Genomic DNA, 21,820 nt, shown 5'->3' with positions numbered 1-21,820 from the left:
CGGTGCCATCACACGTCTGTGTAGAGACCCCGGCACACGGTGCCATCACACATCTGTGTAGAGACACCGGCAAACAGTGCCATCACACGTCTGTGTAGAGACCCCGGCACACGGTGCCATCACACGTCTGTGTAGAGACCCCGGCGCACGGTGCCATCACACATCTGTGTAGAGACCCCGGCGCACGGTGCCATCACACGTCTGTGTAGAGACCCCGGCGCACGGTGCCATCTCACGTCTGTGTAGAGACCCCGGCGCACGGTGCCATCTCACGTCTGTGTAGAGATCCCGGCAAACGGTGCCATCACACGTCTGTGTAGAGACCCCGGTACACTGTGCCATCACACGTCTGTGTAGAGTCCCCGGCGCACGGTGCCATCACACGTCTGTGTAGAGACCCCGGCGCACGGTGCCATCACACGTCTGTGTAGAGACCCCGGCGCACGGTGCCATCACACGTCTGTGTAGAGACCCCGGCGCATGGTGCCATCTCACGTCTGTGTAGAGACCCCGGCGCACGGTGCCATCTCACGTCTGTGTAGAGACCCCGGCGCACGGTGCCATCACACGTCTGTGTAGAGACCCCGGCGCACGGTGCCATCACACGTCTGTGTAGAGACCCCGGCGCACGGTGCCATCACACGTCTGTGTAGAGATCCCGGCGCACGGTGCCATCACACGTCTGTGTAGAGACACCGGCACACGGTGCCATCACACGTCTGTGTAGAGACACCGGCACACGGTGCCATCACACGTCTGTGTAGAGACCCCGGCGCATGGTGCCATCTCACGTCTGTGTAGAGACCCCGGCGCACGGTGCCATCTCACGTCTGTGTAGAGACCCCGGCACACGGTGCCATCACACGTCTGTGTAGAGACCCCGGCGCACGGTGCCATCACACGTCTGTGTAGAGACCCCGGCGCACGGTGCCATCACACGTCTGTGTAGAGACCCCGGCGCACGGTGCCATCACACGTCTGTGTAGAGATCCCGGCACACGGTGCCATCTCACGTCTGTGTAGAGACCCCGGCACACGGTGCCATCACACGTCTGTGTAGAGACCCCGGCGCACGGTGCCATCACACGTCTGTGTAGAGACCCCGGCGCACGGTGCCATCACACGTCTGTGTAGAGACCCCGGCGCACGGTGCCATCACACGTCTGTGTAGAGATCCCGGCACACGGTGCCATCACACGTCTGTGTAGAGACACCGGCACACGGTGCCATCACACGTCTGTGTAGAGACACCGGCAAACAGTGCCATCACATGTCTGTGTAGAGACCCCGGTACACCGTGCCATCACATGTCTGTGTAGAGACCCCGGCACACGGTGCCATCACACGTCTGGTAGAGACCCCGGCACACGGTGCCATCACACGTCTGTGTATAGACATGGACCCCAGCACACAGTGCCATCACACGTCTGTGTATATACCCCGGCACACAGTGCCATCACACATCTGTGTATATACCCCGGCACACAGTGTAATCACACGTATATGTATAGACATGGACCCCGGCACACAGTGCCAGCAATCAATCATGCATCAATGGAGAATCAACTGTGAATCAGTAGATAATTAGCGGAGAATCACCAGCCAGACAACCTCCAGAGAATCACCGGCAGGACAGTCAGCGGACAATCACCACGCCATTGAGCAATAGGTCATATCACCCACCTCTTGGAGCAGGGCCTCGGCCTGCAGTGCGGGCAGGAGTCGGAGCCCAGCCGTCGCCTTCAGGAGCAGTGGCGTTTTCTTCCAGTGGGTGGAAGGAATATTGTCTAGTGCCAGCTGGAGCAGTGAGCGCACAGACTCTGCACCCTTAAGAAACACAAACACAATTGCAGTCATCAGGGCACATCACTTTCTATCAAGTCATATAATAGAAAGGTCATCCAAATATGAATATTTCAGTCTAGGACTTCCCACAAATAACCACACTGCTCCATCCATTGTATGGCCAGCTCACCTGCTCAGGCTGCTGGGCAAAAGCAGAAAGTCCTGGCTTCAAAGACTCAAAAATCTCTCCATCAATCTCAAGGGACGGTCCTAAAACATGAAGAAAATGAGATAAGAGGATGTCAAAATGCGAGGAGGGGACAGAGGGGACGACAAAAACGCGAGGAGGGGACCAACAGGATAGGAGGACGTCAAAATGCGAGGAGGGGACCGAGGGGATAGGAAGATGACAAAACGTGAGGAGGGGACAGAGGGGACATCAAAACGCGAGGAGGGGACAGAGAGGATAGGAGGAACGTCAAAACGCAAGGAGGGAACCGAGGAGACATCAAAACGCGAGGAGGGGACCGAGGGGACAGAGCGGACGTCAAAACACGAGGAGGGGAGAGTGCGGACCGAGGGGAGAGTGCGGAACTTACTGGTACTGCTGGGACGGAAGGTGTAGATGTGAATCCGTGTCCCGGTGGCGCCGGCATCAAAAACTATACCATACATGATGTCTCTAGAGATTGTAGGCACTCGGACAGCATAGGTTAAGGGGGACGTCCCACCGTACGTAACAGAGGGGTCCGATAAGGAGAAGCCAGGAAAAAGGGAACAACAGAAGGTGAAAGCTGCAATTATCCATGGCCTCATAATCTCCCACACCCTGAAACAACCGGAAGAAAAGTGTTCATAAAGAGACACACAGCAACACCACCCATCACTGCACCCTCAGAATACCAGTCACCCCCTCCCTATCACAGCACCCCCAGAATACCGGTCACCGGTACTATACACTACAGCCCATCAAACCCCTCTATCACTGCACCCGCAGAATAAGTCACATCCCCCATCATTGCACCCCTAAAATACGAGTCACCACCCCCCCATCACTGCACCCCCAGAATACAGGTCACCTGTACTATACACTACAGACCCTCACACCCCCCTATCACTGCAACCTCAGAATACCAGTCACCTGTACTATACACTACAGCCCCTCACCCCCCCCTATCACTGCACCCCCAGAATACCGGTCACCTGTACTATTCACTACAGCCCCTGACACCCCCCTTATCACTGCACCCCCAGAATACCGGTCACCTGTGTACTTCAGCGTTGATCTCTGTTTTGGATTTGCTTTCTTTGCTGTAATGATTATATAATACGTTCTCGCCAGATTTCCAATAGTTGTGGAGGTTTCTGGTCTGTTGCAAGGTTAAATACATAGAAGTATGAGGATTAAAGTGCAGGGAGAGTCACCTGACCTCTTGGAAAGGCTGCTCACTATAGAAGTCCAATAACTAAAGCCTGAGTTTCATAGGGAGAAGACACATGAGCCGCTTCCCCACTTTGATAATGACGCTGGTATCAGAGTCCTCCTTTCACTGAGCTGTGTGTTACCCCGAATATGAAGACATCAACACAGCTCAGTGATATGTAGGCACTGTATGGTGGAAACATTGTATTAACACCAGGTAATCGATTATATAGAGGGTGTGGTGAGGGTATGTATATAGATGGTGAGAACATAGACAGTGTGGTACTATAGTGTGGGGTGTGTATAGACTGTGTGGTACTGTGGTGCGGGGTGTGTATAGACGGTGTGGTGCTGTGGTGCGGGGTGTGTATAGACTGTGTGGTACTGTGGTGCGGGGTGTGTATAGACTGTGTGGTACTGTGGTGAGGGGTGTGTATAAACTGTGTGGTACTGTGGTGTGTGTATATGTTAGGGTGAACTCTTAACCAGAGATCACTAGTTGCCTACTACCTGGCCGAATTGGTATATACCAAGTGCATGCATAAAAGAATCCACACCAGACACAGTCGGATATGAAATCTCTTCTTGGTCACAGTAAAGATGGCACCGAACAGACCGAGGAGAAGCATGCATCCTCTTGATATAGGCTAGGGGCGTATACAAGTTCAGATATGCCCATTTAGTAGGACAGTTCATGAGCTAGCCAATGGGGAGATCCGTGTTGCTGTTGATGGGTGCGTCTGACTTCAGTGGATGAAACCATGGTGATGGGAGGGGCGTCATCTGGTGCATCCATGCTGATGGTTTGGTCTGTGATGTCATCTGATCTTTGGGTTGGTCTTCTAGCTTTACCAGGGGTCTTCCCTTATATGGTATCTTCTTTCATTCCTTGCATTCCAAAGCAAGGTGTGGAGAACAGGAAATGGCAGCCATCTTTATATCTGTGTTATGTGTATGATCTGAGAGCTGAATTATGTAAGGCAAATCGACATATTTCCCACAATGCTCTATGTCCAGAGGTTAATTAAGTATTTCATTTTATGGCTCTCCTCAACAGTCCCCCCTAAATACTTTATTAACCTTCTGACCTGTGAGGAAAGAGTTAACCTTTTTCACTGACTTAGAAAAATAATAGAAATTCATTCTCCCTGGCAAGACCAAACCAGACTTATTTGCGTAATAAACTGTGAGACCAACTTCAAGGACATAGAATGTTTTGACTTAGAAATGACTGACAAACATCTTGTTATGAGAATGAGAGGCGGAATAGACTATTATGGGAGTATAAGTCATTATATTAATTTCTCTTGCTGGGAATATGCAATCCACGCCTTAATGAATGTAGATTAATGAATATGTATGTTGCATAGTTACGCCCTAATCAACTTTGTATAACTTTGTAATGTAAACAATACCAATACACTTTCTATTCGGAGCCGCACGTCTCCTAGCCTTTACGTGTATAACGGTGTCTGCCTGTTTTCATTGAAGGCTAAAGGGAGGGCAGAGGGGGGTCACCGGTACCCTCTCTGCATTCGGACATCGCTGGCAACAGCTGTGACCGTTAGGTCAACCTAACATTATCTGGCGCCCGAAAAGCAGGGACCCGTGTTTCTAATCCCAGGACGCAGTGGACTGTCTTGCCATTCAGAGGAGGAGTGAACCAGACGTGGGGACCAGAAACACCTGGCCAGGTAAGAGTTGAACCTTATTCTTCTCTTTATGCTCCCCACATCTGATCTCCCCTCTCCTCAACGCGCAAAATGGTGCACTGTGAGTAGATACTGGGTTATTGGCGGGTTTCTACTGAACTCTGAGAGAGCCTTGCCAGCTGATGTTTTCTGTGCCTTGTTTGGTTGTTTGCTTGTTTATTTCTCTGTGTTTCTCTGCCTCTCCGTGTGTCGCGGGTCTGCTCTCCTGCGCTTTACTTCTGTGCTGTTGTCCTTGTTGGTTGTCATAGATCCCATACATCAGTGAGTGTTGAAAGAGAATAGTGTACCTGCTCTGTCCAATGGATGTGATATTCACTGCCCTAGTGTTAGTGGGAATAGCCCTGTTTGCCATTGCTATCGGATATAGAGTGTATCTCTGTTACAAGAAGGGTAACCCAGCGCCATTCAACATTCTCAGCCCCTCTGAAGTTAGGACACCACCTTTCAGTAGGAATACACATCAAGAATCAGTCTTTGGGTATCTCCAGGAAAGGTGGTTCTAGACCTCACCTTAGGTAGGAATACAAAAGGAGTTAGTCTCTGAGTATCTCCAGGATAGGTAGGTTTAGTCCAAAGGACGTTCAAGGGTCTAAAAGCTGAAGAAGATAGACGAAGAATGGGACAAGGAATATCAAAAGGACAGAAGAGCTGGATGCACCCTGCAACATCTCATTACGTGTTATCATGGCAAAAGAACAGCCAGTCAGTCCAAGGAAGTTTTTTAAGACATTTGGATTGAAGGGGAAGGATCAATTGGACCCCAACAAATGGGACACAATAACAGCTACTAGAGCAGGAGTGATAGCAGATAAATCATGGACTAAACTGGTCAGAACTCTTTCTGACATTGCAAAAACAGCCCACGATCAAGGTTGGATATATCATGAAGAATCAGACACATGGGAAGAAGCTGGGAAGCAAGCTAATAAGGATCCGCAGCCCCCTCCGTACCTGTCAGCTACTCCTGGAACAGCTCCAAAAATAGCAGGATCCCCGGAATGGACCTGCACAAACTGTGGCCAACAAAATCCGGACTGGAGTGAAACATGCCTAGCCTGTGCAGCCCCACAGCACAAGCTACAAGCCACAGCACCAGTGCCTCTTTATCCCGTAGTGGAAAGAAGAGTCCTGATAAGACCACCTGTTAATCTACAAAACCCAGATGCTCCCAGAGATGCAGTTCCCCGTACGTATGAAGACTACGTACCCTGGACTCCAACCGAGCAGATTGCTTTCCTGCAAAATGCTCCAGACCCGACTAGAAACCCAGTAAGTTTTTCACGTTACCTGAACCAAATACAGGTCTCCTACAGATTGATGCAGTCATTCGCAGATGAAGGGCTGGACTTACAAGCGGGTGCAATACGTCGCCTGATGGTAAGATCCTTCATGGATGGAATATATGCACCTCTGGCAGAAAGATTGAAAGCGTGCTGCCCAGAATGGAGAAACATGGAAGACATAGATCTTCTAGTCAACAAAGCAAGTGGCTTAGAAACCGACGCAAAGGATAAAAGGAGCAACAAGAAAGTTTTCATAGCAGCAGTGGACGGTCAGCCAGAAGGTACAAGAAGGAAGGCACCGACCTGCTACTATTGTGGGAGTCAGAGGACATGATCAGAGACAGTAGAAAGAAGAAGAGGGACACTCAAAACCGACCCGAGAGTCAGGAGGAGAAGACTGCCTGACTTGCGGCAGCACGGGATAGGGATGCCAGAGGTCCATTTATACATGTCCCCCTTCACATTGGCAACAAGGAAATAAGAGCTTTAGTGGACTCAGGAGCCTCTCGCTCCGTACTCCCCAAGAATCTGGTGCCTGAAGGATCCATCTCATCTGAAGCTACTGTAGTATCCGGATTTGATGGACAAGCCCAGATAATCCCAATAACACATCCACTGAAGGTGAAACTGGGACCACACATGTTCGTGTCTAAATTCTTAGTGTCCCCCCTGGGTGGAGATGCCCTAGTGGGAGAAGATCTACTATCAAGACTACAAGCTCAGATTGTCTACAATGAAGATGGATCTGCTATCCTGCAAATTCCAGAAGATATCCCAGAAGAAATCCTGTGCACTCTCCAGATGATAGAAGACAGACCAGAATCTGAAGTTACACATGAAGTAAACACACACACATGAGACAATCCCCCCTCCCGCTACCTCTCGCAGTACATCTACCAGTACGTGGATGATTTACTACTGTGCTTCCCTAGTGAAGAGGAATGCTTACCTTTCTGGCAGAAGTAGGATGCAAAGCAAGCAGAGATAAATGCAGACGGTGGATTCCCAGTGCATCACTACTCATGCAACCGCTGTATGATTGCACAAAGAATGTTCCTTTTTCCCTTACAGAAGAAGCTTGATAAAACTTTCAAAAGCTCAAGGAACTAGTGATTGATGCATCTGCTCTGGCACTACCAAACTATGATCTCACCTTTAATCTGTTCGTAGCAGAGCTTCAAGGATTTGCCGTAGGAGTACTCACCCAGAAGACGGACAAACATCTCATAATCGGGTACTACTCCTCTCAACTTGACAACGCCACAAAAGCAGCACCAACCTGTGTCCGTGCTGTTACAGCAGTTTCAAACATACTGCAGAAAGCATCTGAAATCTCACTCGATTTCCCGACTACCATCCTTACCAGCCATTACATCTATGCTGTTCTCAATCAAGTGCAGCTGAAACACCTCTCCATGGCAAGACAAGTCAGACTTCAGTGCACGCTGTTGCTACCCCCCAAACATCTCATTTGCTCGAGTTACAAGTCTAAACCTTGCTGATCTGCTGATCTTCACAAGTTTAGAAGGGGGGACAGAAGAGAGGACAGAAGAGAGTGACAAACGTACCAGCGCACCATTTGATCATGATTGTCAGGAACTCATTGAACATGAGGCAAAGCCCCTGCACAATATTTAGACAACACCGCTTACAAATCCAGACTTTGAACTTTTTGTGGATGGTAGCAGATACGCTGATGAAGCAGGCAAGTTCCACACCGGATTTGCAGTAGTGACTCTATATGCAGTCTTAGCCAAACAACCGCTACCTCCACGCACATCTGCTCAAGAAGCAGAACTTCTTGCCCTCATCTGGGCAATTGAGTTTCTGGAAGAACGAACAGTGAACATCTACACGGACTCAGCCTATACACATGGCATTGTGCACGATTTTGGCACTATCTGGCAGACTAGAGGATTCCTCACAGCAACAGGAAATCCCATCAGGCATGGAGCCTCAGTGAAGAAACTAATGGAAGTAGCCTTGATACCAAAACAGCTAGCAATCATAAAGGTTGCTGCACACACCAAGGCTCAAACACCTGAGGCAAGGGGGAAATCGCTTGGCCGATCAAACAGCAAAAGAAGCAGCCTTACTCCCTTTGAAGGAGACGGAAACAGTGTCAACGACGGAGGAAGAAATGCAGAACCTCTTTGAGACACAAGAAAACGCCTCTGAGGAAGAAAAGGCCGGATGCAGAAAAGGTGGAGGGGATTTGGCGCCTAAATGGACTTCCCGTCCTGCCACGCAGTTGGTTCCCTGCCATTTTCCAAGTACTCCACTATCCCACACACAGTAGCACAAACTCAATCATGAACCAGATGCAACCATATTGGGTAGCCCCCGGCTTCAGACAATACGCCTCCCAGAGAATAAAAGCTTGTCACATCTGTCAACAACACAATCCAAGCCAGCTAACTAAAACCCCGCAAAGACACATGCCAAAGACGTTTGCCCCATTTCAAAGAGTACAAATAGACTATATACAGTTGCCAAAACATGGCATCTACGAGTTTGTACTTGTCTGTGTAGACCTCTTCTCAGGATGGCCAGAGGCCTACCCTGTCAGCTCAGCCACGGCCCGAATTACAGCAAAGAAATTGGCCTGTGAGCTGGTGCCTCGGTTTGGACTCCCTGAAGTCATGGAGTCAGACCGAGGTACTCATTTCACTGGACAAGTGTTCCAGAACACCTGTGCCCTGTTAGGCATTCAGTCAGCCTTACACACGCCTTACCACCCACAGTCATCAGGGAAAGTGGAAAGGTTAAATGGCACTCTAAAAGCTCAAACTAGCCAAGGCAGTGGAGGAGACTGGTAGACCATGGACAGAATGTCTCCCCATAGCTCTTTACTCTATAAGAACTACCCCGCAGGGAAAGCACAGGCTCTCACCATTTGAAATACTCTTTGGTAGTGCACCCAGATTAGGATGCTACTTCCCGCAGGAGTTACACCTGCAATGTGAAAGCCTAACGTCTTATGTTGTTTCCCTGCAGAAGAGACTAACTGAAACCCACCAAAGGGTCTACTCTTCTCTACCAGATCCTGATGCCGTTCCAGGAACCCACTCCCTAAAGCCTGGTGACCGGGTCTACCTAAAGAAGCACGTGAGAAAGACCCTTGAGCCACGATTCGAAGGGCCTTTGACTGTCCAGCTGACCACTCCAACCTCCGTCAAACTTGAGGGGAGATCGATATGGGTCCATGCCAGCCACTGCAAGAAGGCCTAATACCGCTGATAAGTATTTCTATGTGTACTCCCTTTTTGGGGCCTTCTACACCACGGCAGAATTCATTTGAGACCCATCATGAAGTGTTAGCTGAAAAACTTGAGATCACAGACTGCTGGATATGTACACACGCACCTGTGACAGCCTCTTCCATGCCATACTTAGCCATACCAGTCCCAATAAACGAAGTGTTTCAATGGGGAGGCTGTTACAATAGATTATCAGTCAATGACACCAAGTATCAAAAACTGTGGAACACTAGTGTGCCCATACCAATAGTAGGGTGGGTAGATTTCCCCTGGTGGCAAGGCAATCTTACTACTGGCCTTCCCGGAACCCAGCAATATTTAGCCTTTGAAGGAAGCAGCTGGGTACCCCGTAATTACACAAAAACACCTACTATGGGCAAGATTCCAACAGAAGGAATCAAAATAAGTTTTGGGCGAACCTCTGACAGTACTGATGCATTTAAACCCTTGCTGTTAGAGAGACATCTGCATGACCATGGGTGGGTATACAATTCATTGTTTCCAGAAGGCACAAATGATACTTGTTACTCCCAACCCGGAAATTTATGGTGCAATGATTCTGACCCATATGTGCCTGGCCGAGAAACCTGTGGTGAACCGTCCGCAGGGTATTGTAGTCCCCTAGGCCAACTTCCCGGATGGTGTATACTCAGGAACATATCGGCCTTTATAGATATAGCACATCGCCTCATATTACAACATTCAGCCATCTGGGATCTCCCACCGCAAACCTATTGGGTTTGTGGTTACAATGCCTACAAATGGCTACCTGTAGGAGTAAATGGCACCTGCACCTTGGCCCGTTTGACCCCTGCCACCTTCATTATCAATACTACTGATATACCGGCAGGGAAAATGCCTCTCCACCTACTGGTAAAGAGAGTGGCAGACAACAAAGACAGGCCTAGTGGCCGACCCCATGTGATTCAAATGAGTCATGTCAACAAATTTTTCAGTTCTCTTTTTATCTATCCCATGATAATGCAGATGTATGATAAGTTGGTGGACAGCACTGACTATCTTGATGATCAAATTTTTGAGGTTCTCCAAGCAGTAAATAGTACCATTGCCATACAGAGACAATTAATCATTGTAACCAACCAACATACTTTGGTACTGGATTACCTCACTGCAGCCCAAGGGGGGATGTGTCAAGTAGTAGGCCCCAGCTGTTGTCACTACATAGATCCAAGAGGAACCTTAAGAGCCCAAGCCAGTTTAACTGAGATACAAAAGCTGAGGAAAAAACATGATGAGGAGGTACTTAGAAGCTCAGATGCTTGGTGGAGCAATACCTTTTCAATGTTCAACCCTGCAAACTGGTTTAAGGGAATAGGAGGATGGTTCATGGGGATATTGCAATCAGTGTTCCAAGTGTTACTCTGTTTGGTAGTTGCTTATGTAGTGTTCAAGTTGCTAATGGCTTTGTTTTCCCGCTGCTTGAAGCAATGTAGATACAATGATTATTCAGCACCCGTATGAAATCACTAATATGCCTTTTTCTCTTCTCTACTCTTTCCTCTAGAAATCACCTTGGCGTATCATGATGAGACTCCTATCGAGAGGCATGCAGGCAGTCCTGGGTGACGGATGTGAGACGACACTCCCTGAGCAACCCGCGGCTCAGAAAGTATCTGGAGACTAGCCTGCTCGCTCTATAGTCCACAGCTTCTCGATGGCCCCCTGTCCATCAATCACGCCAATAGGGGGGATTGTGAGGAAAGAGTTAACCTTTTTCACTGACTTAGAAAAATAATAGAAATTCATTCTCCCTGGCAAGACCAAACCAGACTTATTTGCGTAATAAACTGTGAGACCAACTTCAAGGACATAGAATGTTTTGACTTAGAAATGACTGACAAACATCTTGTTATGAGAATGAGAGGCGGAATAGACTATTATGGGAGTATAAGTCATTATATTAATTTCTCTTGCTGGGAATATGCAATCCACGCCTTAATGAATGTAGATTAATGAATATGTATGTTGCATAGTTACGCCCTAATCAACTTTGTATAACTTTGTAATGTAAACAATACCAATACACTTTCTATTCGGAGCCGCACGTCTCCTAGCTTTTACGTGTATAACGGTGTCTGCCTGTTTTCATTGAAGGCTAAAGGGAGGGCAGAGGGGGGTCACCGGTACCCTCTCTGCATTCGGACATCGCTGGCAACAGCTGTGACCGTTAGGTCAACCTAACAGACCCTACCGTGTTCCTCTAACACATCAGCTCTAATGCTTTAACTGCAACCTTTTTTTCATTTTTCTATCCGCTATACAAGCAATGCTAAGCCTTTGCCCCCGCTGGTACAGACTGCTGATCAGAGAGTTGATCACATCCCGCACACACAGCTCACAGAGACACAGGTAATGTCCCAGTCCTTAGAACAGACTATTTAATGCTGAAGAGCTCACCCAGATTTTGAGATCAATCGATTAGAAAGAGTAAGGCAATTGTAAGAATAAGCTTCTTTCCGTTATGCTGCAGCTTTTAGCGTTACTGTTTCTGAAAGACTGATTCTCAGTCAACATCTGAGTGCTGTCCGCGTCTTCGAGACTTTTCTACCTGAATACACAACTCTAATGGATCTCTTCTTGTCTCGGGTCCATAATCTACCACCAAGAGGCCTTCAACAAGATTTCCCTTACGCATGGATCCGATTACCTTCAGTAACACAGAGTAGCACTTTTACGGCTTCAAATACCAACAAATAAGACAATACCAGTTACCAGCAAGTGTATGTTATCCTTAAAAAGTCACTTAAACTCTTAAACTAATTGGTTAGTTCAGGTCAGATAATGTTTTTCCCACCATGAGCCCTTATTTGTGTAATGTTCCTGTACCCATTGTTCCCTTATCATGGTTATTTCCCATGTTTCATCCCCAATCTAGAAATTCTCCATAAGGTTCTATGTGAAATAATCCAGCACTATGTGTGTTGTGACCCTCATTCTGCTGGTACGATGGACTCTTTACAGCGGTTGTTGTCTCCAGATGGGTTTTCCCTCAAGCTTCATGGAAGTTGCTGTGGTCAGGAAAATCTGGATCGGCCCATCTGATTCTGACTCATGGCTCATTCTGACTTGTCTTTTTAGGATCACCCAGTTTCCTTGGCTTGAGACCACGTGCTCCTAACACTGATTTAGGATCTGGAATTGGAGGATACACATGTTTAACACACTATATAGGCAGTTGTATAAGGCTAATACATTACTGGTCAGGATATCACATTGTATCTGAAGTATCTGTGAGAAATATAATCCCATTGTAGGTGCTAAACCAAAAATATCTTATATAAAGATCTAATTATTAAGGAAAAGGAAAATGATCATTTGTTACATGATTTGCCAGCGTCCACCATTATCTTGTGGATCGTTACATGTTTATGTTATAATCATTAAAATTCCAAACATACACCCATGTGAATATAGACACAATTAGATATTCCAATACAGGGGGGGCGTGGCCTGAGCAGCATGTGAGGAAGACTTGTGTAGCCAGAGCTCCTGCAAAAAACTCCTGTATAATCCTGTCCAGCTGGGGTTAAAGTTTGTTTTACTGCTTTCCTGGAGTGGCGACCTCTCCTAGACTGAGGGGGCTTCAAAGACCTGAGTGATATGACCAGAACTCGGGCTGATAAGAAGCGCGGGACACAGGCCACACTCATGGACGCTGGAGCTTCATGTGGGGGCAGGGCGTCTGATGCAATAGCTCGCCTCAGCAAGTTTGCACGAGATCAGCCTGAGATACCTGGAGCTGTTAAGCAGTGTGACCTCAGCGTGCAGGAGCTACAGATCCCAGGACAAGAACTGATGGAGGAGGAAGAGCAGCAGGGAGCTGTGAGTATGTTGGCTGCTGCCAGTAATGTGGAGAAGGGGGACAACCTTAGAGCTGCAGATGAAAACACAGATCCTGGGAGAGCAGAGCCCACCCTCAGTGATGTGCTTGCAGCAGTAAACACCTGCAACAATATGCTAGCCACTTTGAACATACAGATGGGAGGAATTAAAATGGACATTTCATCTATCAGGCACGAGTTGCAGGGGGTCAATGTACGGGTGGGGGCCCTGGAAGACCGGGTCAGTGCCACAGAGGATAAGCTTCCCCCTCTGACTCGGGACCTTGGCAGAGCAATCCACAATATCTCATTGCTTAGGGCTAAGGTGGACGATCTAGAAAACAGATCCCGCAGAAGCAATCTCCGACTGGTCGGGGTCCCAGAAAAGGCAGAAGGCAATAATCCAGTAGCTTTTTTTGAAATGTGGCTCCCCAAGACTTTGGGTATGGATCTGTTTTCTCCTTTCTTCACTATTGAGCGGGCACATAGGGTCCCCACTAGACCCCCACCACCAGGGGCACCCCCTCGTCCTATCCTCCTCAAGCTACTGCACTTCAGGGACAGGGACACTGCGCTCCGCAGAGCTCGGGAGATTAAGGATCTGGCTATTGACGGCCATAAGGTCTCACTGTACCCGGATTTTTCCACTGAAATCCAGCAGAGGAGAGCGCAATTTATTGATGTCAAAAAACGCCTGAGGCAGCTGCAGATCTCTTACTCAATGCTATACCCTACCAGGCTGCGAGTGGTGGTGGATGGTGGGACAAAGTTTTTTGACACTCCAAAGGATGCAGCCGCATGGCTCGATACCAATGAAAAAGGACTGCGCAGAAATCACCGCTGAGGATTATTGCGGATTCCTTGCTGTTGGACTTGCTGAGGTGACCTTGCTATGTTTCCCGGCTGGAACACTTATGGACGGTTGGCAGGAGCCACCCAGATAGGTTACTATGCAGTTGATGACTGTTCAGGAATTTAAACCGTTATGTGCTCTTACGGTTATGTTTAGCCCCACTTCCCTCTGTTTGAGAGGAATGTCCTGGTTTACTGTGTATGTTTTTATGTTGTTTGACCTTTTTGTTTTATGCACCTGTTTGGTCTATGCTCATCTATGGGAACTGCTGCAGATGGGTCCGGGGGTCCCCGCTTGCTGCCCCCTGCTGTTACATATGTGCACTCACCCTTATGGCGAAGGAGGTTAATATAGTGGCCTGGAATGTGCGAGGATTGGGTGAAGCCACTAAAAGATGTGCAGTTTTTCTGTTTCTACAGCAGCTTAAGCCAGACATAATATTCTTATCAGAAACGCACTTGGTGAAGGAGCGGCTCCACTTGCTCCACAAAAAATGGATAGCCCATGAGTACCACTCTGTATATACCACACATTCCAGGGGGGGTGAGTGTCCTGATACACAGGACAGTGCCGTTTGAGTGTCTTAAAGCTTCTGTGGATCAGGAGGGTAGATTTGTATGTCTTTACTGTGTCCTTCATAATGTGCGCTGTGTTCTAGTTGCAATTTATATTCCGCCGCCATACACAGGGGAACCATTGAAACGTATCCTCAATTTTGTTGCTTCCCTCCCTGAGGTCCCCACCCTATTAGTAGGAGACTATAATAATTACTTGCACCCGTATTGGGATAAGTTACATACAGGGAATATCTCAGTGGGGGCGGCAGCTACATCCCTTGCCAGACTGATGGAGGAGGTGGGATATGTAGATATTTGGCGTATTAGAAACCCGCAGGTCCGGCAGTATTCATGCTATTCTAGTTCTCATCATTCACTGTCCCGGATTGACCTGGCCATTGGAAATGCTCAGCTGCTGCCTTGTGTAGCTTCAGTCACGTACCTGGCCAGGGGGGTGTCTGACCACTCCCCACTACAGGTCCGTCTAAGGCTTGGGGACCCAGACCGGCTGGCGGGGATACCTTGGCGGCTCAACCCTTTTTGGATACAACTGATAGGGGGCACTCTGACTGACACTATACGGGAATATTTTGTGACAAATGACGGTACGGCATCTAAACATATAGTGTGGGACGCAATGAAGGCGTATGTTCGTGGGACATATATTAGGGAAATTTGCACCCGAAAGGCGAAAACAAGAGAGCGCACTAAGTATCTGACGGACACTTTAGGTGATGCAGAACGACTTCTTATATCTAACCCTACAGATGATGCCAAGCGGGACTTAGAGAGGGCACAGAGAGCTCTGAGAGACCATATGACTTCCTTGGCCACTAACAAACGCTTTTTCCTTAAGCAGCGGTACTTTACGGAGGGGGAGAGTGTGGGACATCTCTTGGCTACAATTGCTAGGGCGCAGGAGGGATTGACCTATATCACCAAATTGAAACTTGACACTGGAGAGGAGGTGAGGGACAGCGGGAGGATTGTGGAGGTCATGCAACAGTATTACACCCAATTATACTCCTCTAAATCGCATTATGGGGATGAGGAACTGCGGGACTTTGTGGAGGAGATCACTCTCCCCAGTCTGTCAGATAGTGAGAGAGAATCCCTGAATAGAGATATAGACCTGGAGGAGCTGGAAGAGGCGCTCGGTCAAATCCAAAATGAAAAGGCCCCAGGTGCGGACGGACTCCCGGGTGAATTCTACAAATTATATACCCATCTGCTGCTGCCAAGACTCTTGGATGTGTTCAGAGATGCTGAGGAGAAGGGGTCCCTCCCTGCATCCATGAGGGAGGCTATTATTGTTCTGATTTTAAAACCCGGGAAAGATCCGACCGCGCCTGACTCCTATCCCCCAATCTCGCTGCTTACATTAGATATTAAATTAATTGCTAAAATTCTAGCTAACAGATTGTCCCGGGTGATCACGTCAGTGATCCACGAGGATCAGACTGGATTCATCCCCAATAAATCTACTTCCATACAGCTAAGTTCTGAGGGGAGAAACAAGGAGAGAGCAGTCCTGTCATTAGATGCAGCCAAAGCCTTTGACAGTATTGAATGGAATTTCCTATGGGTAGTTTTGGAGAAATTGGGTCTTGGCTTCAGATTTATTGGCTGGGTCAAATTGTTATATGCCTCTCCGCGGGCCAGGATTCGAGTTAATCGTTGTACCTCCTCGTCTTTTAATTTGGCCAGGGGCACGAGACAGGGCTGTCCTCTCTCTCCATTACTATTTGCAGCGGCAATTGAGCCATTGGCGGCTATGCTTCGTGCATCCGCTGGCGTAAAGGGGTTTGAGATAGGCGGTCTGGAGCATAAGGTTTCCCTCTATGCGGACGATTTGTTGCTGTATCTCAGGGAGGTGGGGACATCGGTGGGCCCAGCAATAAATATTATTATAGAATTTGGTAGGCGCTCGGGACTCCTAATAAACTGGAAGAAATCGGCCCTGCTCCCTATAGATCCACTCCCATCTAATTTTAGTACTCTGGGGCTGCCAATTCCGACGGTGGATAAATTTAAATACCTGGGGATTGTGGTTAGTGCCCGACCGCGTGATTACTACTCTCAAAATCTGGAACCAGTGTTGGCTCAGTTTAGGAACAAGATAGATGCCTGGTGTCGACTCCCACTGTCCCTTATTGGCCGTGCTAATCTACTAAAAATGGTACTGATGCCCAAACTTCTGTATCTTCTCCACAACGCCCCAATATGGATCCACTGGAAATTTTTCCGTAAAATCAACACTTTGTTTCGGGAACTCTTGTGGCAAAAGCAGCAGGCTAGAATCCGCCTTGAGACCCTGCAGAGAGGGAAGGAGGATGGGGGTCTGGCAGTCCCCAACCCGTGGGTTTATTATGTTGCGGCACAGATGCAGCACTTCAGGGGGTGGGGAAAGGATGAGGCATATGACGCTGGGGGCAAATTGGTGAGGGGCCTTGCAGAATGGGGACACCCAGTGGCTTTTTTGGATGCAGGATACTCACCCAGAGGAGGAACATTATATCCAACATTATCATTGATGTACAAGGTGTGGGATAGAGGGAAGCAGTTGCTGGGAATATCAGGAATGACTGAGTACTGGCCCTTATGGCATAATCGTGGACTGGCGGAGCTGCAGAGACTCCCGGGTTGGAGAATGTGGGTGAGCAGGGGGGTGCATCAGGTGTCTCAGATTCTTCAGAATAATATACTTAAAAGATTTGACCAGCTTCAAGCTGAGTTTGGGATACCGCACAGTTCCTTTTACCAATACCTGCAGCTCCGTCATGCCTATGAGACACAGACACGTCGTATGGACATTAGGATAGAGCGGAATCACACTCTTACTGAATTGTTGACATCTGATCGCTCCTATGGTATTATTTCTAGGTTGTATACAGTGATGCTATCTAGACACCTCGACAAATTCCCTTTGCAGGCTAGAGAGAAGTGGGAGAGGGACCTAGGCCCTATGACAGAGGAACAGTGGGGTGAGGTCCTGTCTCAGACTCCAAGCCTTGCTGTATCTGAAGGCCAACGACTGTCACAGCTATTCCTGTTACATAGAGTATATAGGACACCTAGTCTATTGCATAAGATGGGAGTTAGGATGGATGATCTGTGTCCTAGGTGCGGACAGGAAGGTGCGAATCTGATGCATATGATGTGGTCCTGTGGGAACATTGAAGATTACTGGAGGGCAGTACTAGATTTGGTTAGACAAGTTTTCAATATCCGTCTACAGCCAAGACCTATTATATGTATCCTGGGTCTACTGGAGGGGGGGGTGGACTTGAGTTCGCCGGTAATGGTCGGTATTACACGTCTCTTGTACCAGGCTAGGAAACTGTTGGCCTACCACTGGTTGGACCCAGCGCCTCCGGTCATCGGGGATTTTAGGGAAAGAGTAAACGCTATACTTCGACTGGAGAGAGGAGTATACCTTAAAAGAAATGCATTGAAAAAGTTCTATAAGATCTGGGGGGCATGGTTGGATACCCCAGGCCTTCCCTCCTCGGCGTTACTGCAGGACAGTGCGAGCGACCAGGTCCTTCTCCTTCTGACCGGTTAACAAATTTCCTCAAATAGGGTGATATGCGTACTGCTGGAATGTGTGTGTATGTATATGTGTGTGTATGTATATGTGTGTGCATGTATATGTGTGTGCATGTATATGTGTGTGCATGTATATGTGTGTGCATGTATATGTGTGTGCATGTATATGTGTGTGCATGTATATGTGTGTGCATGTATATGTGTGTGCATGTATATGTGTGTGCATGTATATGTGTGTGCATGTATATGTGTGTGCATGTATATGTGCGTGCATGTATATGTGCGTGCGTGCGTGCGTGTATGTATATGTATATATATATATATAATGTCATAATGATGCTGGGTAAGCTATACTATGGAGAATATATTGGGAAATAATATGCACTTTGAGACCCATATTGAAATGAGACGTGGACTGCGGGTGCATTGTTTATTATGTTATTTGTGTGGTTTTTCTTATTGACTAAAGGTTTTTTCCCTTTCTGTGATATTTCTATGGAGGGAATTATTTTATGTGTTGTATAATTTTGATATTAAATAAAAATGAACCTGATTTAAAAAAAAAAAAGATATTCCAATACAGGAGGGGGCAGGGTTTGGGGAAGTAGCCCTATCTCTCCCTACCTTGCAGCGGAGGTCGGCACCCTATAAGGCGAATTGGCGCCCCCGCTCACCGACGGCTCACCCTCCCAATCCCTACACTGCTAAGCTAATACATGCTGCTAATGTCAGTGAGGAAATATAGAAACCGTGAGATACAGGGGATAAAGAGGCGTCAATATGCAAGTATATATATCCAATTCATTCCCAAAGATTAAATATTCAAACTCTGTATTTTACATAGCTGTTTGGTAGCTTAAATCAATATGATCTAGCAAATTCAAGGACCAAACCCTAAAAGAAATTAAATATCTCACATGTATCAATATAATAATAAGGCCAGGTAGAGTCATGAGGAGAGCTGATCCAATCACAGACCCTCCACTGTACAATCGACACTCAGGCTTATAAAATAAACGCATATTTGTCAGACGCTTAGCATGAAAGAAGCCCAACGCATTTCTCCCCTCTTCACAATGGCAGACAGGGGTTCATCAGGGGCATCCCCAGGTACTGTAAGATCTCTATAATGACCTCTGCTATAGAATATCTACTTTTACCACTTTTTAGGAACTCCATTTTTACATACCACCAGCATCATGAGTTTTTCAGCAGTAATGTTTTCCATACTGGATATGTTTCAGAGCAGGCCTGAAAAGAAACTCACACAACACGCATAAAACTCATATAAACCTACTCATGGTATATGTATATGACTAATCTGCAATCACCGGAGCAGTAAAGCGGATGAGGGGGTGTTTCTACGAGGTCTTTACAGTGTTTTCTACCTTAATAGGCACACATCTTACAAGACTGGATGTGTCTGGCCACCTGGGTACTGAAGCAGTGGTGCCGCCGCCCATATCTTGTCCACCACCACACTCTTTGTCACGTGCTTATTGGTTACCTGGGCCATTATTGAGTAGAGCGCTCATGGCAGAGAAAGCTTACCGCCCTTTATCCACAGACCTTCCTCAGTCAGCTGGCTCCCTGCGTCTCACACGCCGTTCCTTGCTGAATCACTTGTTCCTGTAGGGGTTTAAAAACACAAGGAGTGACCAATGTCACGGACGTGACAGGAGCCACCGAGGTACTGGTCTGCATCGGTTAAGGACTCTCAACTCTCGGCCCATTCACTGCTTCTTTGTTGTCGGCACCTGTGCGACCATCTCCTCCGGCTGCTGCCTATATCCACATTTGACTATCTTACCCCCCTCCGCTCTACGAACCACAGTGATTGCAAATCTTCATCTCGTTCTCCTATTCCGATGGGAGAGGAGTGAGTGGTTCAATTTTTATTACCTCATGTTGCGTAACCTCAGCATATCCAGTGCAGAATCAACCAGCATCTTGGTATCTGGATCCATCTACGGAAACACTCAAAATATGCATTAGCAATGGGCTCATCTGAGACCTGTTCAAAACCTGACGATTCTTGTTACATCAGAGCAATCATGAGATATGTCTGTCTGCTGTATCCTCCTTACAGATAAAAATATAAAGAAAACTTATAGAAAATGGCCCCACAGCACGTGATTTCCTTCTCTTTGTTGGGATTGAAGCATCAGGTGGGGGGAAGGGGAAGGTAAACTGATTGATTTTTTTTTTTCTCAAGTATTTCCCCCTATATTCTATACTGTGTTTTATACATACACATACATTTATATTATATATTATATTATATATATATATATATATATATATATATATATATATCATATATTCAGATATGCACAGTCCTGGTCCAACTACAGTTAGAAACACTCAATTTTCTATCTAAATATCTACTACTCCATCCAATCCATTGTTCAGACATTCAAACAATCTATGGTCTTCTGGTTACCTTACACATCACCCTACTCTCTGTCTTTGTCTCAATCATGCCTCAGCCATGTGCTTCGTCCACCATTTTAAAATCTGACCTAAAATGGCTGACACCAGGAATAACACATGGTTTATCACAGGATTGCGGCCTAGAGTCCCCACATCTCAACAAAGTCCACTCTCATCCTGATCTTTCTGGCACAACTAGACACATCTTCATCAATTTCTCCATCTTTCTCTCAAGATAAACAACACCAAACAAGCAATCTTTCTCTATGCATACCAGATAAAAACAGACAAACAAAAAGCCGGGGGGGGGGGGGGGGAGAGATGACTCACAACTGAAACACTAAAGAAAACCTAGGGTTTGCAGCACACACTTCCAAACCAGTCCTTGTTCTGAACTCTACAAAACAATTCCCCTACCTGGTCTCTACTTGCCTCAATCTACCCTTGTACCCAGTCTCTATAACACCCAGGCTCCTGTTAACAAGCTCCTCTTTGGAGGACTTGTAACTAGCCTCTCTAACACAGGCTTCCGTTAACAAGCTCCTCTTTGGAGGACTTGTAACTAGCCTCTCTAACACAGGCTTGTGAGCCCGTGGAAAACACGTGCCTAACCTGGCCAATTAAAACTTGCGCTTTATCTCTAGGCCTCTCGCCGAGTCATTTACTCTAGGCCTCGAGCCACAACTCTATTTAAATCTCCACCAGAACCGCAAAACATATGACAGGCAACAACCAAAAACCGTACCACATGGAGCGTCCTCCACGTTTCCAAACACTGCTCAAAAACCTACTTGCTTTCCTAACTACCAATCTCCCCTCGAGACAACACAAGACAGGCAGCAGGCAACTGAATATGTGACGGTTCTTCTGAGATTAATATGGCCAATAGCCGTGAGACCCGTCTACCCGTCAACAGATACCCCAACAAACCGGACACAGTATGGCAATCAGTGCCACACACCCCACCGAGACCACGGGAAGACTACAGATTATGAAAAATCAGCAGACCTACCGTACTCTCGTTAGGAAGTGATCAAATTCCTGGGGTGTCCAGCACGTCATGCCATTCCAGTTGCCGGTTCATCAGGATTTCAGGTGTCTCCGTCTATTGGCCCCACGTTGG

The 21,820-nt window shown here is 47.4% G+C and overlaps 2 protein-coding genes across 7 annotated transcripts in view; one reads left to right on the top strand and one right to left on the bottom strand.

The window, feature by feature from the left end:
* Positions 1 to 21,820, bottom strand: part of ENTPD5 (ectonucleoside triphosphate diphosphohydrolase 5 (inactive)) — a 140,317-nt gene that overhangs the window by 114,370 nt on the left and 4,127 nt on the right. For 5 of the 6 annotated variants that reach the window (XM_075329481.1, XM_075329482.1, XM_075329483.1 and 2 more), the window contains exons 2-5: positions 3,052 to 3,155; positions 2,385 to 2,614; positions 1,976 to 2,055; positions 1,684 to 1,827 (exon numbers count right to left, since the gene is read on the bottom strand). In XM_075329481.1, the coding sequence (XP_075185596.1) occupies positions 1,684 to 1,827; positions 1,976 to 2,055; positions 2,385 to 2,614; positions 3,052 to 3,155 (558 nt within the window). Of the gene's footprint in view, positions 1 to 1,683; positions 1,828 to 1,975; positions 2,056 to 2,384; positions 2,615 to 3,044; positions 3,172 to 21,820 lie in introns of those variants that run through there. The other variant, XM_075329485.1, reaches the window with a different exon arrangement.
* Positions 13,240 to 21,820, top strand: part of BBOF1 (basal body orientation factor 1) — a 115,513-nt gene continuing 106,932 nt past the window's right edge. Inside the window, exon 1 of the mRNA XM_075329479.1 lies at positions 13,240 to 13,306. The gene's annotated coding sequence lies outside the window, so the exon portion shown is untranslated. The remainder of the gene's footprint in view (positions 13,307 to 21,820) is intronic.

This window comes from Anomaloglossus baeobatrachus, chromosome 12 (assembly GCF_048569485.1).
Source record: "Anomaloglossus baeobatrachus isolate aAnoBae1 chromosome 12, aAnoBae1.hap1, whole genome shotgun sequence".
Taxonomy (NCBI): Eukaryota; Metazoa; Chordata; class Amphibia; order Anura; family Aromobatidae; genus Anomaloglossus; species Anomaloglossus baeobatrachus.
Note: the sequence above shows the minus strand (reverse complement) of the source record. Positions and strands in the feature narration are given on the sequence as shown.